Here is a 22500-nt window from a genome sequence, read left to right as displayed (position 1 = left end):
AGTTAGAACGGTGCGATACCCTCCGCCCTGATGTGGCGGCGCTGTGGCTCAAGTTTGACGTTTTAGCTTTTTACTTGGTAAAGTTCAGAGTTTGGATCAAAACAAAGCAGGAGACCCGCCCATCCATCCACCCCCACCTCCACCCCCTCTGTGATAGCACTGGTTCTTCCATCGTTATTTTCCCACAGACACTGTGGGTGTGTGTTTTGCACAGGAAGTCTCAGAACTTTGTGCCATTACCATATTGGCCCAAACAAAGGATGAGGCTTATCATACGATGAAATGTGCCCGGTTTTCCAACCGGTTTTAGCGGTCGCTGAGCAGTTTGGGTGAAACTCGAGTCTGTGGAGCCACCACCAGTGAAAACACTCCCAGAATTCACTTTGGGAACATGTACATGTTAAATAAAACAGCCAGCATCATGGTTGACTCCAGTCCGTCCAGTACCAGTCCTTGGATGACTGTTCCAGTCTTGTGTGTGCAACCTTATTTTAAGCCTCGAGGACACCGTCAGCAGACACTTCCCCCTGATCTGATAAACCCTTGTTGTTTTTCTAAGATGTTACTTGATCCGCCATGAGAATATTTTTCACCCTGCCAGTCTTGTGCTTTGTCAGGACTAAGTGAGGCATTCAGGGACCTCGGTAATTATTTTGGGCGACGGAGATGACAAGCAGAGAAGCAGAGGGACAACTGGATTCTTGGCGGAGACCAAGTGTCAACCTCCGTTTAGCAGCTCAGACACAATATCCATCTGTCCGGCCTTGTCCTTCCATAAGCCCGCTCTGTTTGTCTTCCCCCCTCTTCTCCCCACACACAGAGGACAATTAGGCTAATTGAACTTAATTGAACACATCATTAGCGACATTCCTCAATCCACTTTCGCCTCCCCCTCTCGCTCTCTGCTGCCCCCTCTAACCTCCATCTAGCCTTCGCCACTGTGGCAGACAGAATAAACCGGTCATTGTTGGTCTATTCTGGTGGCCGCCTCTGTCTGGGGATTCAAACTAGCATCCGTGAGATGAGCTCAGCTTCAGGTTCAGTGACCTGCAACAACTGAGAGGAAGCAGTGAATAGAAGCGGCTGATAGGACAAAAACATCTGTAAGATATGAAAATAAACTACTTTCTCTGTTTTCCTTTCTCTCACTCCCATTTTTCTCTTCCCGCTGCTCCTCGTTTGATCTTGCTCCTTCTCTCTCATCTTTTCTTGGCAATAATTCTTTTTTTCCGTCTTCTTCTTTTTCTCTGTTTATCCATTCTTTGTGTTATTTTCAATCCATCTTTACATCTTCTCCACCTCTGCTCCTCATCTTTCCTCTCTGTCCATCAAGATCTTAGCGTGACGCAGCTTTAGCGTGTTAACGGCGTGTTTACAGCCACAAGGCCGCCGCTGGTCTGAGGCCATTGTCGCCTCATCTTTGGCTGCTTTGATGTGTGTCTGAGATGCTGTGTGTCTGCAGAGATGCATCACTCTGTAGTAAACAGGTCCAGACTAGCCGTGCAAAGACACTCAAATGAGTGAAGAGACCCAGAAGATGCTCCAGACCCGTATCCACAATTATTGATCAGAAACCATCAACTTCCCACCATCCACAAAGCCAGCGTTGAGCTGGTGGATGGTTAGGGTGAGAACTTTTGGGACACCAACATTGAAAACCTCTCAACTGTGACACCAAAGAGGTGACACGCTCTGATCTTCAGTATCAGACTAAAGAAACTCAGCCCTGATCTCAACCATTAATCAACCATAGACCAGCTACAGACCAGCTACAGAGTAACCATAGACCAGCTACAGACCAGCTATAGAGTAACCATAGACCAGCTACAGACCAGCTACAGACCAGCTACAGAGTAACCACAGACCAGCTACAGACCAGCTACAGACCAGCTATGGAGTAACCATAGACCAGCTACAGACCAGCTACAGAGTAACCATAGACCAGCTACAGACCAGCTACAGACCAGCTATAGAGTAACCATAGACCAGCTACAGACCAGCTACAGACCAGCTACAGAGTAACCATAGACCAGCTACAGACCAGCTACAGACCAGCTATAGAGTAACCATAGACCAGCTACAGACCAGCTACAGACCAGCTATAGAGTAACCATAGACCAGCTACAGACCAGCTATAGACCAGCTATAGAGTAACCATAGACCAGCTACAGACCAGCTACAGACCAGCTATAGAGTAACCATAGACCAGCTACAGACCAGCTACAGACCAGCTATAGAGTAACCATAGACCAGCTACAGACCAGCTACAGACCAGCTATAGAGTAACCATAGACCAGCTACAGACCAGCTACAGACCAGCTATAGAGTAACCATAGACCAGCTACAGACCAGCTATAGAGTAACCATAGACCAGCTACAGACCAGCTATAGAGTAACCATAGACCAGCTACAGACCAGCTATAGAGTAACCATAGACCAGCTACAGACCAGCTACAGACCAGCTATAGAGTAACCATAGACCAGCTACAGACCAGCTACAGACCAGCTATAGAGTAACCATAGACCAGCTACAGACCAGCTACAGACCAGCTATAGAGTAACCATAGACCAGCTACAGACCAGCTACAGACCAGCTATAGAGTAACCATAGACCAGCTACAGACCAGCTATAGAGTAACCATAGACCAGCTACAGACCAGCTACAGACCAGCTATAGAGTAACCATAGACCAGCTACAGACCAGCTACAGACCAGCTATAGAGTAACCATAGACCAGCTACAGACCAGCTACAGACCAGCTATAGAGTAACCATAGACCAGCTACAGACCAGCTATAGAGTAACCATAGACCAGCTACAGACCAGCTATAGAGTAACCATAGACCAGCTACAGACCAGCTACAGACCAGCTATAGAGTAACCATAGACCAGCTACAGACCAGCTACAGACCAGCTATAGAGTAACCATAGACCAGCTACAGACCAGCTATAGAGTAACCATAGACCAGCTACAGACCAGCTACAGACCAGCTATAGAGTAACCATAGACCAGCTACAGACCAGCTACAGACCAGCTATAGAGTAATCATAGACCAGCCGTAGACCCTCCTCTGGTGCCTTAATCAGTTTTTGGAAGTTAACCCTGTTAGACCTCCAGCTCTCTTGCAGATATTCTAGTTCCACTGAACCACCACATGCATCTTGATGGTCTGTAAACTTTCAGTTACCAATAGAGATGGACCGATCCGATATTACGTATCGGTATCGGTCCGATACTGACCTAAATTACTGGATCGGATATCGGAGAAAAATAAAAAATGTAATCCGATCCATTAAATATCACGAAAGCACCTCACAAAACTTGCAACACGCCGTAACTCACCTCAGAACGTTAGCACGTCGGAGCAGTATGCATCACGTGATAGAGCGGCTGTGGCATGCGGGACCTGTCGGTGGTCTGGATAGCATTTGGAGCTTCGCTAGCAACCTGGCATTTAATCTCCGACAAAGTTATCCCCGAGAGAAGTAAAGCAAGTGTGTAAGTCCATCTCTGAATGTTTGTAAAGCATTCCTGCGTTAAGCTTAACAAACGATATATGGAGCGACTGCCTCTTCTTGCTGCTACTTCAATCATGAAACTGCTTAACGATCAGCTGATCGGCTTTTCTGTCGCGACTCCCTCTCTCTTGTTTGTTTTTGGCCCACTTTGCACCAGAAAGAGGAAACCAGCGGCTGAACAACAGCAGCACGTTTAAGCTTGATCAGCTGTTGTTAGAATTTATTTAATATTACTTTCTACTCGAGGATCTTTTTCTACAGCTGACGCTGGTAACTGTGCAGGGGCGGATCTAGCAAAGTTTAGCCAGGGGGGCCGATAGGGCATGAACAGGGAAAAGGGGGCACAAAGACATACTTTTCTTTCTTATTCTCATTTAAAATGTCGAGCTTTTAATAAATAATTATCTGACACCCAAAGTTTTAATCTGATGTAAAACGAATAGAAGTCAATTACTGTATATAGTGACTATTAAGTCTAATATATATATATACCCTAGTAAGCTATAGTACTTTTTCCTTTGGGAAGGTACCATCTGTGCAGTCTGCAATTCTGTTGAAGAAAGATGTTGAATCTATTTAATATTTCTTGAAAAATAATTGATTTCTGTGCATTTTTTTTCACACTGCATCAAATTAAGGTTGATTACGTCGATTAAGCATCATGAGGTGGAGCGTGAGGGGTGGTTCCCTATTTTTTATTTATTTATTTTTGTTGTTGCTGGGAGTTGGAACCCTATTAGTTAGGTTGCTTAATATTTATGCTAAGTACTCTTTAAAATACCAGAATAGGGAGGATGGTGTAGGTCTAAGTTTATTAGATTGATCAGTATTGCTGAACTATGAAATTTTTTTTTTGCATACAGGTATAACAGAATAGCTTTAGTGTAGTTGTTGTTTTAAACTTGAGTATGAACTTATACAAAATGCAGCAAAATATTTAAAAAACAGTTTTGTTGATTAAAAAACACTATATCGGATTCATATCGGTATCGGCAGATATCCAAATTTATGATATCGGTATCGGACATAAAAAAGTGGTATCGTGCCATCTCTAGTTACCAACGACTGTCTGGTTCCATCTTGTTGTCCAGGTTCTGGTCGACTTTGTTTGCTAAACAAAAGCAAAGCCACTGAAATTACAGCTCTGCCTTCACAGACTTTCATAAGTGGTCAGAACAGGAAGAACTAGTCCAGATATGTGCTTTAGATACTTGGAAACCCTGAAAACTGGCCACTAGATTTGAAGTAAGCAGATCAGCTGACTGGTTTCCAGCGTAGGCCGTGTTTATTCTGGGTCTCTGATCCCAGGTGTGGCTGTGTTTAGAAGACAGTGAGTACAGCATGAGAGTGAGACCTCTCCTCGTTGTCCTCTCTCTGCTGTGTGGCTCCATTGGGAGGAATCGGAGAGTTTAGGCAGAGAGGGAGGACCGGGGGAGGAATGAGTGGGAAAGAGAGGAGGAATCTGTGTGAGCCTCGGCATTTGTCCCCGGATGAACCACACAGAGAAACAATCGGGTTTATATTTACCACATCAGAGGCTCAGAGTGAGACTGGCAGCACTGGGAGGCTCCCAGTGTGGCTCAGAGCAGGAGCGCTCTTAAATGTTGTTCATGTGTTGTGACGTTAAAGGGAAGTTGTTACCTTAACAGTTGAGATAAGACTTTTCCTGCAGAGATAAAGAGACAGGCAGATAAAAACCAGCTTCTTCTGCGTGACTGGTTTCATTCGTCTCGAGTCCAGGAAAAGTTTGAGCTGTCAATTTATCCCGTGTGGAAACTGAGAGCATCAGCTGAATCTGCTCTCAGCATTAATGAGCTTTCTGTTTAAGACACCAGGATAACTCACCTTTGCCCTTTGAAGGCACACAGATATCTGTTGGTTAAAGCTCAGTAACGTCCGAGTAACGACATCTTTAAAGGTCGTCTGTGTGCGACCTGTCAGCTGACACTGAGCAGATTCGTCCTGCTCCGGTGTTCCTCTGAAATGAAAGGTTTGGATCGATGTTTTCACACGGACACGCCCAGCTGCTGTGCATCCGTCAGCTCGTCTGATGGTGGATGACGTTAGAGCTGAGAAGAAGCAGCAGGACTCTGGCGGGTTTGAAGCTGTCTGCATGTTGGTGTTGCAGTCGACGGTCACGTCAGACGGCGGCGTTTTCTGTAAGCGGCGCTGTGCTAGAGTCTCGCTGGCGTTTGTCTGTCAGACCGGGCTGCTTATCTGCTCTCGGTATAAATAAACTGGCCTGGGAACCCAGACTGACAGGCAGGCTCAGCCACAGGACAGCACTGCGACTTGAAATTAGCTCAAATTTTTACGTTCCCCGGAGAGAAATGTGCTTCAGACGAGGGCTGAAAATGAGAAACAGGCCACAAAAGCACTTTGTTAAAACAACAGAAGTATGAGTGTTGGCCTCGCCGGGGTTTTATTGTCTTCGTGTTTGAAACTGCTGGAATCGTTTTACAGCCCTCTTTTATTTGGTACTAAGAGCCGGCGCACGTGATGCGACAGTTTTAGCAAATTACCGATCCAAGCGGAGCCGTCGCAGCGCCAAGAGCCACATCTGAAACTTCTCTGCTGCTTTCATTTCACTTTATTGTCCCTCCAAGTGAGAATAGAAGCACGACACGCGACTACTGGATGGAAACAACGAGTCCAGCTCCTTAGCTCCTCCCACGCAGAGGATCAGTGCTGATGTGGTGAACTTTAACCTTTAGCTGGTGAAACGGGCGTCCTGTAAATTGCCTGCTTGCCACTTCCTGTAAACACCTGCGTTCCATCAAAGCCTCGAGAAACCAGGATCAGATGTTCACAGACTTTGTTTAGACGCTCAGAAACAGACGAATCAGAAGCAGGACACTCAGCGACGCCAGCTGCTCGCTGGGTTTGGTGTTTTACCGATGTTTAGAGATTCTCAGTCGGGTTATTGTCACCACAGAGCGCCCTGAGTATTTAATCCAGACCACAGACAGGTCTTCAGGTGTGTGTTCTCAATCTCAGGTTAAACTCTGTTTTGCCAAAGCTCAGCGTTCAGGAGCGCCATGGCTAGTGCCCGCTCTGCTGCTGCTGCTGGAGCCACGCCCACTTCCATCATGTGAGGCCAGGGGATTAAAGCTGCACTTTTCTTCATACCCATCTTTACCTGAAGCTAACTGACGTTCTTTTACTGAAGCACTCTGAGTGCAGCGCGTTGTGACGTCTCCACCTGTTCAGCCTCGAGATGGCGCCTTTGGAGGCCTCGGCGTCCACGTCCTGCGTGCATGTGCACATCACTGTCACGCCAGCAGCACGTGACACCATTGGATGAGTAAAAGTTAGGTTTTCACACCGTCCACGTTACTGTGACTGACCAATCACAGAGTTTGTGTCATGTGAGCTCTGAGTGTGTCTTTGCGTGCAGCGTGACTGCAGCTGTGATTGGTTATTAAACACAGATCTGAGCTGTGATTGGTTATTAAACACAGATCTGAGCTGTGATTGGTTATTAAACACAGATCTGAGCTGTGATTGGTTATTAAACACTCCTGTTTGCCCCTCCAGCCGGCGCTGAGCCTGCTGATGAACTCGTTCACGCCTCCTCGCCATTTCGTTGGGTTTGCCGACGTCACTGTGACGGCTCAGCAGCTTTGTAATCATGTGACCTCCAGTCTGAATTAGTTTGAATCATTGTGTTGAAGCGAATTATTGACGATGGAGAGTCTCAGGATTTAAAACTTCTTCTTTCTGGTCACATGACGATTTCCTCTTCATTGGAGGTTTTTTCCTTTTTCATTTCTCAGCTTCTGATTTCAAAGCACAAACATGTGAAACTGCAGCTCTTTAATCCAGACTTTTAAAGCCTTTCTCCACATGCTTAACTTGACGCATATTTAACCTGTGCAGGTAAACACCGGGGCCAGCCACGCCCTCCTAGTGTAAACTGTAGGACAGAAGAAAGGGCGGCTGGGCGGCGGTCAGGACAAACACGACGAACACCAACCGAGCTTCTTCTCACATGACAAACGTCTCACTCGCTGCAGAGACAAACACAGCACTGGCTGTTTTAGGGACTTTTTTCAGCGGCGGATTAATACACGTTTAGTGCTTGAATGATAATAAACTACGGCTTATCTGAGCCGAGGATTCTGGGAAACGGCTGTCAGCTGTTTGGTTTGATAGTGAGACGGTTGTTTGGTTACTGCTGACCGCAGATGCTGAGTCATGACTTCTGGACTTTAGTCCAGCAGCTGCAGGTTGGAGTTTTCATGTTCTCGCTCCTCAGAGGAGGAACCCTGATCTGCTGACCTGAGAAACAGCAGAGATCTGTGATTTTAGTCAAATATGGACGCACAGGACGGACTGAGGCGCTGTCAGGGCTTCCTGCTCCTCACAGGAAGAGCTGTGACTCTGCAGGTTCCACCGTGTAGCAGGACTGTGTGAGGACGCAGCCTGATCACACCAGCAGCTCATCCTCAGGGCGCACGTACAGACACACACTCAGTACCCATCTGTCCAAACATGGGCACTGTGTGTGTGTGTGTGTGTGTGTGTGTGTGTGTGTGTGTGTGTGTGTGTGTGTGTGTGTGTGTGAGTGAGTAAACATGGGGAACAGAGGATGATATGATGAAGGAGGGTGTGTTCACTCACGTGTCAACGGTCAAATCCAGCTTTAGTGGTTTAGGTTAGGCCCGCCTCCTCTGAAGGCCAACGCCCTCTTAAATCCCACCTGCTGGCTCCTGACTTGTACCTGTAGCACATGAATATGTGTGAGTGTGACAAAGTGGAGCTCAAACTGCAATGGCTGTTCCCTCACAGCAGGTCTCCGAGCGGCGCTCCGAACGGCGCTTTTTCCTTTTGTGGCGCTGACCTGAGTGTCTTTGTGATGGGATTAGGTTTGGAGTTTGTGTTTGTGGTTTTAGTAACACAGATAAATGCCGTCATGAAGTGTGACCTTTGACCTTCAGGTGTTCAATAACACAATAACACTGGTCAGCTCTCCCCCGTGTGGGTGACAGAGGGGATTAGAGAGGATTTAATAAGATTTATAATAAACCAGCCGTCCTTTTAACAACATACCAAACCGTGTTTGTGCTGCGTGTTGGCAGGAAGTCTGTTTAGCTTGGTCTGATAAATCAAGTCACAGTCATAATAATCTCCACGCCGCGCCGATGGAGGGGAGGGAACGCTGCTGGACTCAGAGGTCAGTTTATCGTTCCTGACTGTCAGATTCCTGCTGAACCGTCAGAGTTAAAACCCAAACACGGCTCTACCCCCAACCCTAAGAAGCGAGCGAGCAGCCGCAGTAGCAGCCGGTCTTCATCGGTGGGCAGTGTGTGGTGTAACGCTGGTGTAAAATGGTTATCAATGCTCCGTGTTCGATGGTTACAGTTAGGTATAAGATAAGATAAGATAAGATAAGATAGAACTTTATTAATCCCTCGGGTGGGTTCCTCTGGGAAATTCGATTTCCAAAAAAGCACAGCACCGACAGAAGTTACAGAGTTATACACACACACATATATATAAATACAGAGACAATATAAATAAAATATACGAAGGGGATAAATAGAATAAATAGGAATAAAAATAAAAATACAAGTGAATTGCACATTTCAAGTATTGAGTCTATTGCACTGTTGACTATTTACAAAAGTATTGCACAAGGTATTGTACAGTGAGGTGAAGAGGCACTACAGCTTAGTTGTTCCCTCCTTTGTCCTCCTGTTTCCCCTCCCTCTCCCCTCCAGAGAGGAGTTAAACAGTCTGATGGCGTGTGGGACAAAGGAGTTTTTAAGTCTGTTAGTTCTTGTCTTTGGGAGAAGCAACCTGTCACTGAACAGACTCTTCTGGTTGTTAATGGCCGTGTGCAGAGGATGCCCAGCATTGTTCATAATGTCCATCAGTTTCTTTAATGTCCTTTTCTCTGCCACTGTCACCAGAGTGTCCAGCTTCATGCCGACCACAGAGCTAGCCCTCCTGATCAGTTTCTCCAGCCTGGATGAGTCCTTCTTTGCTGTGCTGCTCCCCCAGCACACCACAGCATAGAAAAGGACTCCAGCAACCACCGACTGGTAAAACATCCTCAGGAGCTTCCTGCAGATGTTAAAAGACGAGATGGTTTCTGTGAATCTGAAGCCGACATTTGATGGTTTGAGCTTCATATTAGGTTTGCAGTGGGTGTTGAACGAGCTGCTGGGCGAATATGATGTAAAAGCGTTTCTAGAATCAGTCTGTCAGGATCTAAATTCGGCCGAAATGGGTCTAAATTGGTGTTTAATGGTTTAAACGATGTTGTTGACTTTAATTGAGTTTCTTAAATAAAATAGAAGCTATTTCTGGCGTCTTCTGACCCCACCTTATATTTATCTTTATTCTGATAAGACTTTAAGTAAATCAAAGGAAAACACTGAACTTAACTGTGTGAGTGTGTGTGTGAGTTTATGTCTGTGTGTGTGTGTGTGTGTGTGCGTGCGTGTGTGTGTGTGTGTGTGTATGTGTGTCTGTGTGTGTGTGTCTGTGTGTGTGTGTGTGTCTGTGTGTGTGTCTGTGTGTGTGTGCGTGCGTGTGTGTGTGTGTGTGCGTGCGTGCGTGTGTGTGTGTGTGTGTGTGTGTGTGTGTGTGTGTCTGTGTGTGTGTGCGTGCGTGCGTGCGTGTGTGTGTGTGTGTGTGAGTTTATGTCTGTGCGTGTGTGTGTGTGTGAGTTTATGTCTGTGCGTGTGTGTGTGTGTGTGTGTGTGTGTGTCTGTGTGTGTGTGCGTGCGTGTGTGTGTGTGTGCATGCGTGCGTGCGTGCGTGTGTGTGTGTGTCCTTGATGCGCTCGTGTAGATGGAGGGGATTAGCAGCGAGCAGGCAGCGAGTGATGAGCTGCGAGGGGAAGGCTCGCAGAGGTCGCAGAGTGTAAACGAGCGTCTCCTTTCTCGCCTCCTCTGCTGCTCCACCTGTCGCTCTTCTTTGAGCAGCAGCTCGCAGTGATGCTTCAGACCAACGTGTCCAACTTTGTGTCAACGCTTCTTTTGGTCTTTTTCCTTTTTTCCATCCTGACAGTAAAAGCTTTCCAAAATCCACAGAAGCTGCACATTCCTGACATTTTTCCCATTTAATGGCAACAATGCTTCGGATCTGCATCTGGACCAGCCTCAAACCCACCCACTCATGCACGATCATGTGACGCGTGTGGCAAATTTTTTTCTTACATTAGTTCATGAGAAAATAGACGGAACAGCTCAAAGTCGCTGCCCAACCAAACTCCATTCACTTTTCTTCGGTTTTAGGGAAGCGGTGCAGAAGTCGTCCATACTGTCATCTTTAGCATCCACACATCTGACCACACGGTCACATGACCCACAGCCGGGTTTAACCCTGTGCGCTGTAGCACAGAAAGCGTTCAGTTACAGTCCAGATACTTGTTTATCTCTCAGGCTCACACATGTTACAGCTTTCTCTGAGAAATTACAGTGCAGGAATGTTTTGGCTGCTTCTGGGCTCGTGATAAGAAGACTTCATGCTTTTTATGACAGTTGATTTTACAGCTCACAGAATGAGATCAAGGACGAGCGGCGCGTTTCCCATCGCTTCTGCACGCAGATGTGAACGAGCGTCTGTCCGCAGCTCGGCCGTGACCGAGCAGCTCTGATTGGCTCCGGCCTAAAGCTGCAAACATGCAGCTACTGTGGGTTTTTATGAGCTTGTGAGAAAACTAACAAAGAAGCAGAAACCTGCAGCTGATACCCTCAAAACACCTCACATCACCACAGCCGGGCAGAAGCAGCACGTCTGAGTTGAACTGCTCCTTTAAATAGAATAAGAGGTCAACAAAGCTACTTCTTTATCCGTTTTCAGCATCATGAGTGAAAACATGGCTGCTCTCAGCGGCATGGACGCCACGCCATGCCAGCGTGGTTCTGCTCGAGTGCCCACAGAAACCCACAGAAGCCGTGCTTCAGCTCCACGCTGCCAGATTGGTCCCTTACGCTCTCACAGGATCTCTGTGCTTGTTTGAAGGCTGCAGTAGCTATTCTAAGAAACAATGAATGAACTTTTATTTCCTTATCTTCGTGGAGTGTCGACGATGATGCAAGCGAGACAATCGCCTCCGAATTGTCGCTTGAACTGTGTTAATGGACTCGCTCGAGTGCCGGCCGCCTCCGCATACGCACACGAGCCGCCCAGTCGCACCGTTCATCAGCTGACGTTCAGAAACTCCCAAATCGTGACTTTGACTTTCTGCACGGACGCCCACGGGCGACAGACATCGGGGAGAGAGCGGGAAAGGTGATGTGAGGCGCTTATGCAACACCGGCGTAACTGGTGCTGTTGGTGTGGAGGCTTCTAGGAGATACGAGATACAGTGTGTGTGTGTGTGTGTGTGTGTTTGCATGCTGGAGGAGGTTTTGTGTGTGTGCAGGAATTCAGCTATTCCCTGCAGAGATTGTGAGAACTTTAATGTCTCTGTGTGTGTGTGTGTGTGTGTGTGTGTGTGTGTGTGTGTGTGTGTGTGTGTGTGTGTGTGTGTGTGTGTGTCTGTGTGTGTGTGTGTGTGTGTGTGTGTGTCCTTCTCTTTCCTTCACATGATTGTAAACTGACTTTCACGGCTCTGTTTTCGTTTTTTTGCTCAAAGTCTGCTATCAAAATAAAATGGGAGCTTCCTCCAGGGAGCTGCTGAAGCCTTAAATGATTCAGCCAGTAAACGTCCCCACTCTGATCGCCTACATAGAAAACTATCTGCTCAGGAAGCCAGCAGCTGCTGCGTGAAAATGCAATATTTGACTTCCTGTTCAAACAGCTTGGCTGGCTGTGACCTGCAGAGGGAAACGCTTCGTTTGTTTTCAGACACGCTGCAGTAAATCCGCTCGTCCCGGGCTGCGGTATGACACCGAGCTCCTGGTGGGAACCATTAGCTGCTTTAAACGCTGCCTGACTCCGAAACCTCCGACCGCTGCTGCCGAGTCAGCAGGAAGAGTCCAATCAGCTGTGTGTAGCTCACATGTGTCTCACAGAGTCCTCAGTGTGTGTGTGTGTCCCTGCTGACGTGTTGTAAAATGTGTGCATGCTACAATTAGGACGGGTTCACGGCTGTGTGAGTGAAACAGTCCAAAAGATCACTGCGCCCTCTACTGGTCAAAGTCACATGACTCATGAAGTGACTGAGGTGACTGAGGTTGGGGTGGATGGACGGGTTGGTGTGTTTGAATGTAGGTGGTATGACAGTCTTTCTAACCGTCCGTCTCCATCTGTCTCCGTCTCAGGTGAGGTTCCGGGCACGGTGAACTTCGTCCTCTCCAAAGAAGGCGGCGACCTGTCTCTGGTGGAGCAGGCCAACGTCTGGCTCTTCCTCCGTTTAGCCAAGACCAACCGCAGCCGAGCCAAAGTCACCATCCGCCTCTTCCAGCAGCACCACCCGTCCGGCGGACGTCCATCTCTGCCGCAGGACGACACCCTCCTGTCAGAGAAGACGGTGGACACCCGCCGCAGCGGCTGGCACACCTTCCCGGTGTCGGCGGCCGTGCAGGCCCTGCTGCAGAGCGCCACAAGTACGACACTGAGCCTCAGGGTGTCCTGCCCGCTCTGCGCCGACACCGGCGCCACCATCGTCCTGGTCTCGGGCAGCGCTGAGACATCGCAGCGCAACAACCAGCGGGAGCAGTCCCACCGGCCCTTCCTCATGGCCGTGGTCCGGCAGGGAGACGGCAGCGACTCGCAGCGGCGCAGGAAGCGCGGGCTGGAGTGTGATGGGAAGGTGCGTGTCTGCTGCAAACGGCAGTTCTACGTCGACTTCAAAGATATTGGCTGGAACGACTGGATAATCGCTCCACGCGGTTATCACGCCAACTATTGCGAGGGCGAATGCCCCTCCCACGTGGCGAGCATCACCGGGTCCACGCTGTCCTTCCACTCCACTGTCATCAGCCACTACCGCATGAGAGGCTACAGCCCCTTCCAGAACGTGAAGTCGTGCTGCGTGCCAACCCGCCTACGAGCCATGTCCATGCTGTACTACAACGAGGAGCAGAAGATCATCAAGAAGGACGTCCAGAACATGATCGTGGAGGAGTGCGGCTGCTCGTAGACGCAGACCTGAGCGGGACAGGAGGAGCACCTCTGAACCCAGAGAGGGAGGAAGCTGACTCTAGGATCATCACGTCACTTTTATTGACTGTGTTTCATCCTTCGCCTCCTTCCGTCCCTCGAGGTCGCCCTCTGGGATAAAAACTCTGCTCCAGACTCGTCCAGCAGAACTCAGAGAGTCTCCACGGCACTTTCAGAAAAAGAGAAGAAAAAAAGCTCTAATATATTTTTGTTACAAACGGAGGAGCGAAGCTTATTTATGTGGCTGAGACGTTCAAGCACCGCTGAACCGACTTCGGAGAGACGAGGTGCCTGAAAAAAATGCGACAAAAGAAGAAAAAAATCTCAAAACTATGCAACTTGTTTCACGTTTTCAGACCTTATTGTATTTTATTTGTCTCCGTTTGTCGGCTCCCCAAATGTTTACTTTCTCAAAATGTTGGAGGAAGACAGAAGAAGACTCTTGTACTTTATTTAGAAGTGTGTGTGTGTGTGTGTGTGTGTGTGTGTGTGTGTGTGTGTGTGTGTGTGTGTGTGTGTGTGTGTGTGTGTGTGTGTGTGTTGAGAGATACTTGAAAGAAACAAGTTGGCTCGGCTGCTGGAACCAAACACTTCTTTATGTTATAATTATTATTGTCAGTAAGTATATTAATATTATTATTGTTGTTAATAATATATTGTGTTATCATGTCTCTTTTTTAAAAGAAGCGTTTCAAACGTGTTTATTTTTTGCACTATAGCGACACTCGTGTTCAGATTAGCCACAGACAGAGAGGACAGACCGGAGGGAGGTCACAGGTTTGAGCCCCACTAGTCTTGACAGAATACTTGAGCGTGTCATCAGTTGTGTCACTTCCTGGTTGCTGAGGCTTGAAGCTGGCGTCTAACGCTCACTGCCAGAGAATCCTGATTTTGCCAAAAGCAGGTGGCTGACTCGCGTTAGAATGTACCTTTGATTTCAGGATGTGGGTCTTGATACTGTTTCACAATAAAAGTCTAGCAGGAAAGCTGCATCCCCTTCTGTTTGTTTCTGTCACTGCTTCTCAGTGAGCTGCTGCCCACGCCCAGCTCTCTGTACTCACAGCATGATCTGCTAGAGGGTGTGGGGGGGCCACAGCCCCGTCCTCCAGGGCGTGAAGCAGGTATGGAGGAGATCAAAACTCCAGACATCCAGAGGCCCCCAGAACACAAGAGACCAAGGAAGACCAACAGAGGGGCAGCCGCGCCACTGTCCCAGAAAGAGCTGAGGAGAGTCCCAGATGAGGGCTCACTCAGCAGCTGCGGAGCAGAAGCCAGGGGGAGTTGCAGTGACGCGCCCGTGAGCTCCGCCGGCAGCCAGCCGCGCCTGAGTGACCGAGCCCCAGGCCGAGAGGCCGAGGGCACCCCACCTCCGAAGTGGCCCGAGCGAGCCCCAGGCTCCAGGCCCCGATAAGCAGCCACCAAGGAGTGAGCCGGTGTGTACCTGGACGCCCATCTCCGGACACCAAGAACCACCAACGCACCGATGTCTGAGGGAGTCCGCCACTGGCAGGGGGAGTGGTGGGGGGAGATAGGCCTCCAGAAAAAACAGTTTCTAAATTTTTAACATGAACATGAGCTTCATGACAGGAAATCAGGAAAAGCAGAACTGTTCTAGATTTATAAAAGATTACTAAGCAAACGTTTGCTAACAGTAGATACACAATAGATGTCTCCAGAAAACGACGTTCTCCACTCACCTGCTGCTTTCTGACACTTAGCGGCAGGTCAGCTGTGGAGGCTTCTGATTGGCTAAATCTGCACGTGCCTGTTGCTATATAGCTGTGCTAGCCAACCAGTTAGCATGTACAGATTAATATGTTTATATGGAGCTAAGAACTTAAATAATCACACGGGGAACCTCCGGTCTGTCCGGTCAGAAGCTCCGAGGACTTCTGCTAAAGTGAAGCACTTAGAAAACGTGCTGGTCACACACTTTTGTGGGATCCACTTCCTGCGTTTGTAAAACAGGCTAGCTAAAGTTCTCTGTGATAGCTAGCCTACAGCTAACCCGCCTATCGAACCTCTGCAATCCACGTTCACGTCTTTGTCTGTGGTGAATGTTTACAGCATTAGCATCTCATCTTTCTCAATGAACTCAAAAACAAAGCGGCCTTTATGTCTTTATTAAAGTTACGTTGTGAGTTTTATGGGATTTTTCCACACAGGGGCTAAAATTAAAATTTTTTTAGTTAAAATCTGGTAAAATTTTCGAAGTTTTTCTCCTATGAGACAAATCGCTGCATAAACGCAGCATTAATCATATAAAATGTTGGTAACATGGCACTTTGGATACATGAAATGGGAATTTTCATATGAATCATAAAATTCAGTTGATTTGGTGAAAATTCAATTTTGACGGTGAAATTAAAGCTGTTAAAGTTGATATTTAATGTCTTAGTTTGCTTTAGGAGACCAAAGAGTCGAGTTTGTGTATCTGTTTGTTTTTAAATGAAAAGCAATGAATTTATGATCTGATTCAAAAGGATTTCACAGAAAAACACAGAAAATGATTCCTGCAGTTATTTTGTCCTGAGTGAGTTTTCATGTTTTTAGTTTCTCTGCTGTTGTTTCATCCTCTCGCTCTCTGCACATCAAGAACTCCACTTCCCACAATGCTGAACTGAAAAAAAAAAAGACAATCCACAGCCGTAAATTTAGTAGAAAACGCCGTCCAATCAGAGTCCGGCTGTTTCTGTGTCGTGTGTGTTTCTATCAGTATTGTCGATTTGTTCACCAAAAGTTTTGGAGTGTTTGTCGCCTTTTTGATGAAGTTACATGTTTTCACTTTTTGGATTTTTTTTGTTGTTATGATGGTTTCATGGAGGAGGGCGGAGCTTCCTCTTGTTCTTCTGGACTGTGGGACGACCTCGGAGTTGGTCCTGTGTACATGGACACAAACAAAACGTCAGTGCAGAAAAAAACTCAAAAAGAAGCAAAAAATAAAAAACAAACAAAACGTGGTTGTTATTTGTTCAAATTTTGTTTATATTGAAATGAAAAAAAAAATACTGACACTGAACAAAGTGGACAAAGAATAAAAAGTCTATTTTTTATTCTGTATATATGGAAATCAGATTCCAGTATGTTGCATTGCTTTGTTGTACAAATCAAATGTGCTTGTGGCATTTTTCTAATCTAATTTATTTTATAGTATTTTTTGTTTTTCTGCTTCACCATTAAAGTTTAAAGGACGTACACAAGAGTCACGAGTCATCGTTTCTTTTCCTGTGAAACTGGACATGTTTAAAGCATCATGTCCTGTTTGACCTCTGACCTCTTCCTCAAAGTCACTAGATTGATCTGAAGTTTGCTGTTCAGAGCTGTTTCAAACTGGTTCTCGCTGCCATCGTTTGCATTGATGACACAGAGATATAACGTCAAGTATTGTCGCTTTAAAATACAGTTACCATGGTGACCCTCAGGTTTAAGGCTTCACTCTTGGACCACACTCCTTAAACCACACTCGTGCACGAGGAGGAGGCGCAGCGGGAACTGGCTTCCTCATCCAGAGGCAAAAATGCAGTCTGTGCTGAAGCTGCGATCCACGAGGACAGAGGTCAGAGGTCACCCTCCGCTGACCTGTGACTAGCCGCTGGGAGCCTGAGTGTTTGCTCTGCACTCTGAACTGAAAACAGTGAGTGGGAACAAGCTGAGAGGAAAGACACGAATCATGTGAGCATAAACACAGAGCGGGCCTGAACACCTGCAGCAAGTGTTACAGGTGGTGTCCAGAGTCATTTCCTGTCTTTGGTGGGACCAGTGTCAACGCTATAAAAAAGTAATGTTTTACACATATTATACAGAACATTACCTTCATGTGACTCTGTAAAATCATCTGTCTCATAATCACCATTTAACAACATAGACCTGAGGCTACAGCCCCTCAGCACAGATCCCTATCCTAATGAGGACACTGTGAGCTTCCTCTTAGTATTTAGGTTTGAACACAACCAACACAAAGAGGCTTTAAAGTGGTCGTCATGGTGATTCTACTGTATAAACAGGAACAGGTAGAAATGAGGCTGCAGCCTGACTGATCATCAGTTTGTTACCTGTTGAAGTTCAGGCTCTGGCTGCTGGGCCGAGGTCTGCACACGCTCAGCTTTAGCTCTGGGTTGTTGGATAGCTAGGTGTTAGCATGCTGTCTGTGCAGATGCTTGTGTTAGTTTGTCCTCTCCTAACACAAACTACAATCAGCTGATTGTAGCCCAAGTGTAGGCAAGAAAACTGACAATTCCAACTTACTGACCTACTGGGAACCAGTTCTTGTAGGAAATTTCTTCCCTACATGCTGCAGTGCAGGTGGTTTCCTCTGAATGTTTTCCCTCACACACCTCAGGACATCCCAGTGAACACACAGACCGTCTCATCCTGATCTGTTGCCACAGGCAGCTCTGATCAGCTGACGATGCTCCATGTGAAGCTCAGGTCACTTTGTGGATAGCAAACACTGAATCAGCTACTGGTCACGTCTTAAATCTCGCCTGGACGCTCTTGTTACACTTTCTCTTGTCTATGTATTGATTAGAGTGAAATGAATTAAACAGTAAATAGTTTTTCTTGAGTGACTCTTTCCATTATGACGCTAGCATCGCACCCAGAGCAGAGATAACTGTGAGAGTCTGAGGTGCTAAACTCCCCACAAAACTGCAAAAGGCTTAAAAGGGTTTAGTCTGCAGACAGACTGTGGAGCACAGCTGTGTGGACATTTCACCACTAACTGTATTAGCTGTCATGTCCTTTGCAGTAACCTTTATTTGCATCTCTCACTTTATAAAGATGCTCTGACTCCACCTCTGTTTGTCTGCATTCAGGTTTTGGTGTCGTAGTTTTGACGGGGGTCGGGGTGGCGGCCATCTTTGCAGAGGTTCATTAAACTTCAGTTTTTATTAACCCGAGGTCACTGCAGAGGTAGAGGGCACTGCAGAGGTAGATTTCACTGCAGAGGTAGAGGTCACTGCTGAGGTAGATGTCACTGCAGAGGTAGAGGTCACTGTGGAGGTAGAGGTCACTGCAGAGGTAGATTTCACTGCAGAGGTAGAGGTCACTGCTAAGGTAGATGTCACTGCAGAGGTAGATTTCACTGCAGAGGTGGAGGTCACTGCAGAGGTAGATTTCACTGCAGAGGTAGATTTCACTGCAGAGGTAGAGGTCACTGCAGAGGTAGATTTCACTGCAGAGGTAGAGGTCACTGCAGAGGTAGATTTCACTGCAGAGGTAGAGGTCACTGCTGAGGTAGATGTCACTGCAGAGGTAGATTTCACTGCTAAGGTAGATGTCACTGCAGAGGCAGATTTCACTGCAGAGGTGGAGGTCACTGCAGAGGTAGATTTCACTGCAGAGGTAGATTTCACTGCAGAGGTAGAGGTCACTGCAGAGGTAGATTTCACTGCAGAGGTGGAGGTCACTGCAGAGGTAGATTTCACTGCAGAGGTAGAGGTCACTGCAGAGGTAGATTTCACTGCAGAGGCAGATTTCACTGCAGAGGTAGAGGTCACTGCAGAGGTAGATTTCACTGCAGAGGTAGAGGTCAATGCAGGTTTATTTATCCACTCACCTGAAGCCCCACCCCTCCCTCCTGAAGCTGAGCTAAAATCCACAGCTCCGCCCACAATGACATCACACAGCACCAGAGGTCATATCATTTAGTAGCCGAACTCTTTGATGCCACCTCGTTCACTTATATTTAACTTGTGTTCTTATGAGGCGGCGTCACGCTCTGTGATCTGCTGTGAAGTGTATATTTAGAGTTTACTGTCACATCTTCTGTTTCCACAGACGTGACTCACAACACGCCGTCGACCTTGGAGAGCCGGCATCAAAGCCAGACTCCGCTTGCAGCTTTCAAACAGCAGCACACAGGGCACCAGGAAACCCCAACAACCAGCAAAACACACAGTGTGTGTGTGTGTGTGTGTGTGTGTGTGTGTGTGTGTGTGTGTGTGTGTGTGTGTGTGTGTGTGTGTGAGAGGTAATGGACTGAGGTCTGTGTGCGTGCTGTTGTGAGGAGACACAAACAAAATGTCATTTAATGGAAGGAGAGTGTGTGCGTGCGCTTGTATTAGTCATGCTGTGGGGACGTAAATGTGTTTACACAGCAACACTGCGGGGACTCCGGTCCTTCTGGGGACGAAGAGTCCTAATCAGATAATTATTTGGTTTAAAGATGGCCGACCAATAAGAAGTTGTGGCTTTTATATCGTCAGTGCATCGAATCAGTGTTACAAGCTGTGGCCACCAGAGCAGGACGGAGGACTCAAGACAAAACCAGCAGCAGCAGCTTTGATTCTTTATTTTAACTGGAAATCAAATTTTAAGGGAAGTTAAATTCACTGGGGTGATGTTTAGGCTGCAGTCTGAGTCGAGTAGCAGAGAGGAGAGTAGAGCTGCTGCTCCGGGATGAAAGTATGAGGCAGGCTGTGAGAATTTTCTGAATTACTTGGGAGAGTCCTGAGTGGAGGAGACACCTGGTTTGTTGGGTTAAAGCAGGGGTGGGTAACTCCAGGGCCGGTGTCCTGCAGTTTTAGATCTCACCCTGGGTCAACACACCTGAATCACATGATTAGTTCAGGCCTCTGGAGAACTTCAAGACCTGTTGAGAAGGTAATTTATCCACTAAATCAGCTGTGTTGGATCAAGGACACATCTAAAACCTGCAGGCCCTCGAGGCCTGGAGTTCGACACCTACGGGTTAAAGGCTGGTGAGCTCCAGGAGGGAAGCCAGGTAAGGAGCGGATTCACCGCTCTGATGGAGCTGACCACCTGGTGAAGACTTAAATACAGCTGGCTGATGGGAAACAGGTGAATGGGAATGCAGAAAACACAGCAACCGAACAACAAAACCAGTACGGCTACCGATAATCAGCTTCAGCCTCCTCCACCATCATCGTGCCTCCTCTTTGGTTAGAAAGCAGGAGCTCTGCATCATCATCTGGACATAAAACATGACTTTGTGTCAAAGTCAGAGTCTGTGGTATTAATATTATTGGCCATCATTCCCAGTTCAGCACTGTGTGGTGTTACTAGTGTGAAAAAGCATCTTTAAGCTAAACCCTCAGTTCAACCCTTCCTGCAGCTACTCGAATCCTTTCAGGGCTCCCACCAAACCCAGTAGTTTTAGTTTTTACCCCCCAGCACACAGACAGACTCTTGGTGTAGGACTGAGGTGTAGGCAGGCTGACACCGCTGCAGAGTGTGTGCAGCACAAATAGACGTCCCTCTTAATGACAGGAGGCAGTAAAATGACTCGCAGATGAAGCGCTGGCCTCAGCGGCACATCAAGGCCCGCGACTCTTCTGTGAGGACGTTTCTAAATCAGACGCACAGACGTGTCACGCTTTGGGGTGCAGTTGGATATTTTAAGGCGCGCGCAGTCATTACTGGTCCTCACAAGACCAGCAGTAAAGCGGCTGAGGGCGAGCGGAGATCAGAGGCTCCGGGGACCGCAGCAGGGTGTTCCCCTGCCAGCGGGGCAGCCGCCGTGGTCGACTGCTGTTTGATGCTCTTTCTCAGGAGGTGACGTGATCCTGTCAACGTCTGTGAGAAACTTTATGTCACGTTCAGGGAACATCTGAAATCTGAACACTTAATCATCCTCGTTCAAGGAGTAATTATACTTCACTGAAGTCGAGTCATTAAGCAGCCGCTCTGCTGCCGTGTCCAAACGCCTTGTTAGGAGCATTTCACCATAAAACTGTCGGTCATTGGACGGAGGAGTCACTGACAGCACGGTGAAGCACGCAGAGGGACGGATCAGCTCCGACTCTGCTAATGAAAGCTCTCTGGGTAATTTCACTCGGAAGTTTTTCTTGACAAATTACCAACACGGACGATTTGCACAGGAAACAAATCACTCGGGGTAATTATCACAAATGACTGTTTCCATCTGCGATAGCGGCGCTGTGAGAGTTAGCTTACAGAACAGAGGGTGTTCCCCGGGAATCTTTAACTCTGACTGCGAGTTAAAGATAAATCAGACGATCACGCTGAGCTGCTCTTCATCATAATCTACAATCTAAACTGGTCCACATCCCCGCTGAGGTTATCCGAGGAAACTGGACCGTCGAGCAGAAACGTCCTGCAGGTTAGACCCAAGAGTTTGATCCAGACTGAAGCAACAAACGTGGACAAGATCGAGTATCTGAAAGTGTTTTTAAAAAAGTGTTTCTAGTCAGAAATAATAAAGAAGGCGGCCGTGTGTCCTGCCTGAGGACGCTTCTGTCAGTCCAGACTACAAACTGATGCTTCAGGTGCAGCAAACTAAAGTTTGTGTGGAGGATCTAAAGCAGACGTCTGACTGCTGCTCTTCAGAGAAACAAGTGCGCTCGTTACTGTTTCTAACAAGAAGTGCCGACCACACCGACTGGACGACTGGTTCCAGTTAGGAACCAGCTGCTCTCACAGAAATAGTTCCTGTCACACAGTGACTGATGAATCCGTCCACTGCCACACTGTCTGTTTCACCCCAACAGTACAGGTTCTGATTACACAGCAGCTTCTTCCACAGGACACAGAGGAACACTCCACCCGACTCTCCATCACTGGTGGCAGTCACAGCGTCTGTGTTCAGCACACTTCAGTTTGTGGAAGGAAATGAGAAGCAGATACTGTGTGAGCACATTAATGAACTTGTGGCAGATTCACTGAAAAACGTTGGAACATGTTTTGTGTAACGGTAGACGTGATTTGAAACAGCACTCAGCTGCTGAACGCTTTGCCAGAAGGTTCAGACTGTTAATTTCCTGCTAAAATGTTGAGTGTAAACACTGTGGAGAGGGCGGGCGTGGCTGAGAGGCTGATGGAGCGTGGTGGAGGAGCACGAGGTGACCTGATCAGCACCGTCACACCCGGCTGCACCACCACGCTGCTGCTGAGCGTGGAGTCAGGCCCAGAGAGGATCCTGACCCTGCGGCGCAGCTTT

General features: G+C 47.5%; 1 protein-coding gene across 2 annotated transcripts in view; it reads left to right on the top strand.

Annotated features, from left to right (window-relative positions):
• inhbaa (inhibin subunit beta Aa) overlaps nt 1-16799 on the top strand; it is a 20669-nt gene extending 3870 nt beyond the window's left edge. For both annotated transcript variants that reach the window (XM_086305535.1, XM_086305534.1), the window contains one exon: nt 12740-16799. In XM_086305535.1, the coding sequence (XP_086161661.1) occupies nt 12740-13560 (821 nt within the window). In that variant the 3' untranslated portion in view covers nt 13561-16799. The remainder of the gene's footprint in view (nt 1-12739) is intronic.
• Nucleotides 16800-22500: the final 5701 nt, after the last annotated feature.

This window comes from Aulonocara sp. 'chitande type north' Nkhata Bay, linkage group LG9, assembly GCF_057382095.1.
Source record: "Aulonocara sp. 'chitande type north' Nkhata Bay isolate Kocher_YH1m ecotype deep benthic linkage group LG9, A_spYH_male_GT1.1, whole genome shotgun sequence".
NCBI lineage: Eukaryota > Metazoa > Chordata > Actinopteri > Cichliformes > Cichlidae > Aulonocara > Aulonocara sp. 'chitande type north' Nkhata Bay.
This window is presented reverse-complemented; position numbering and strand designations above follow the sequence as displayed.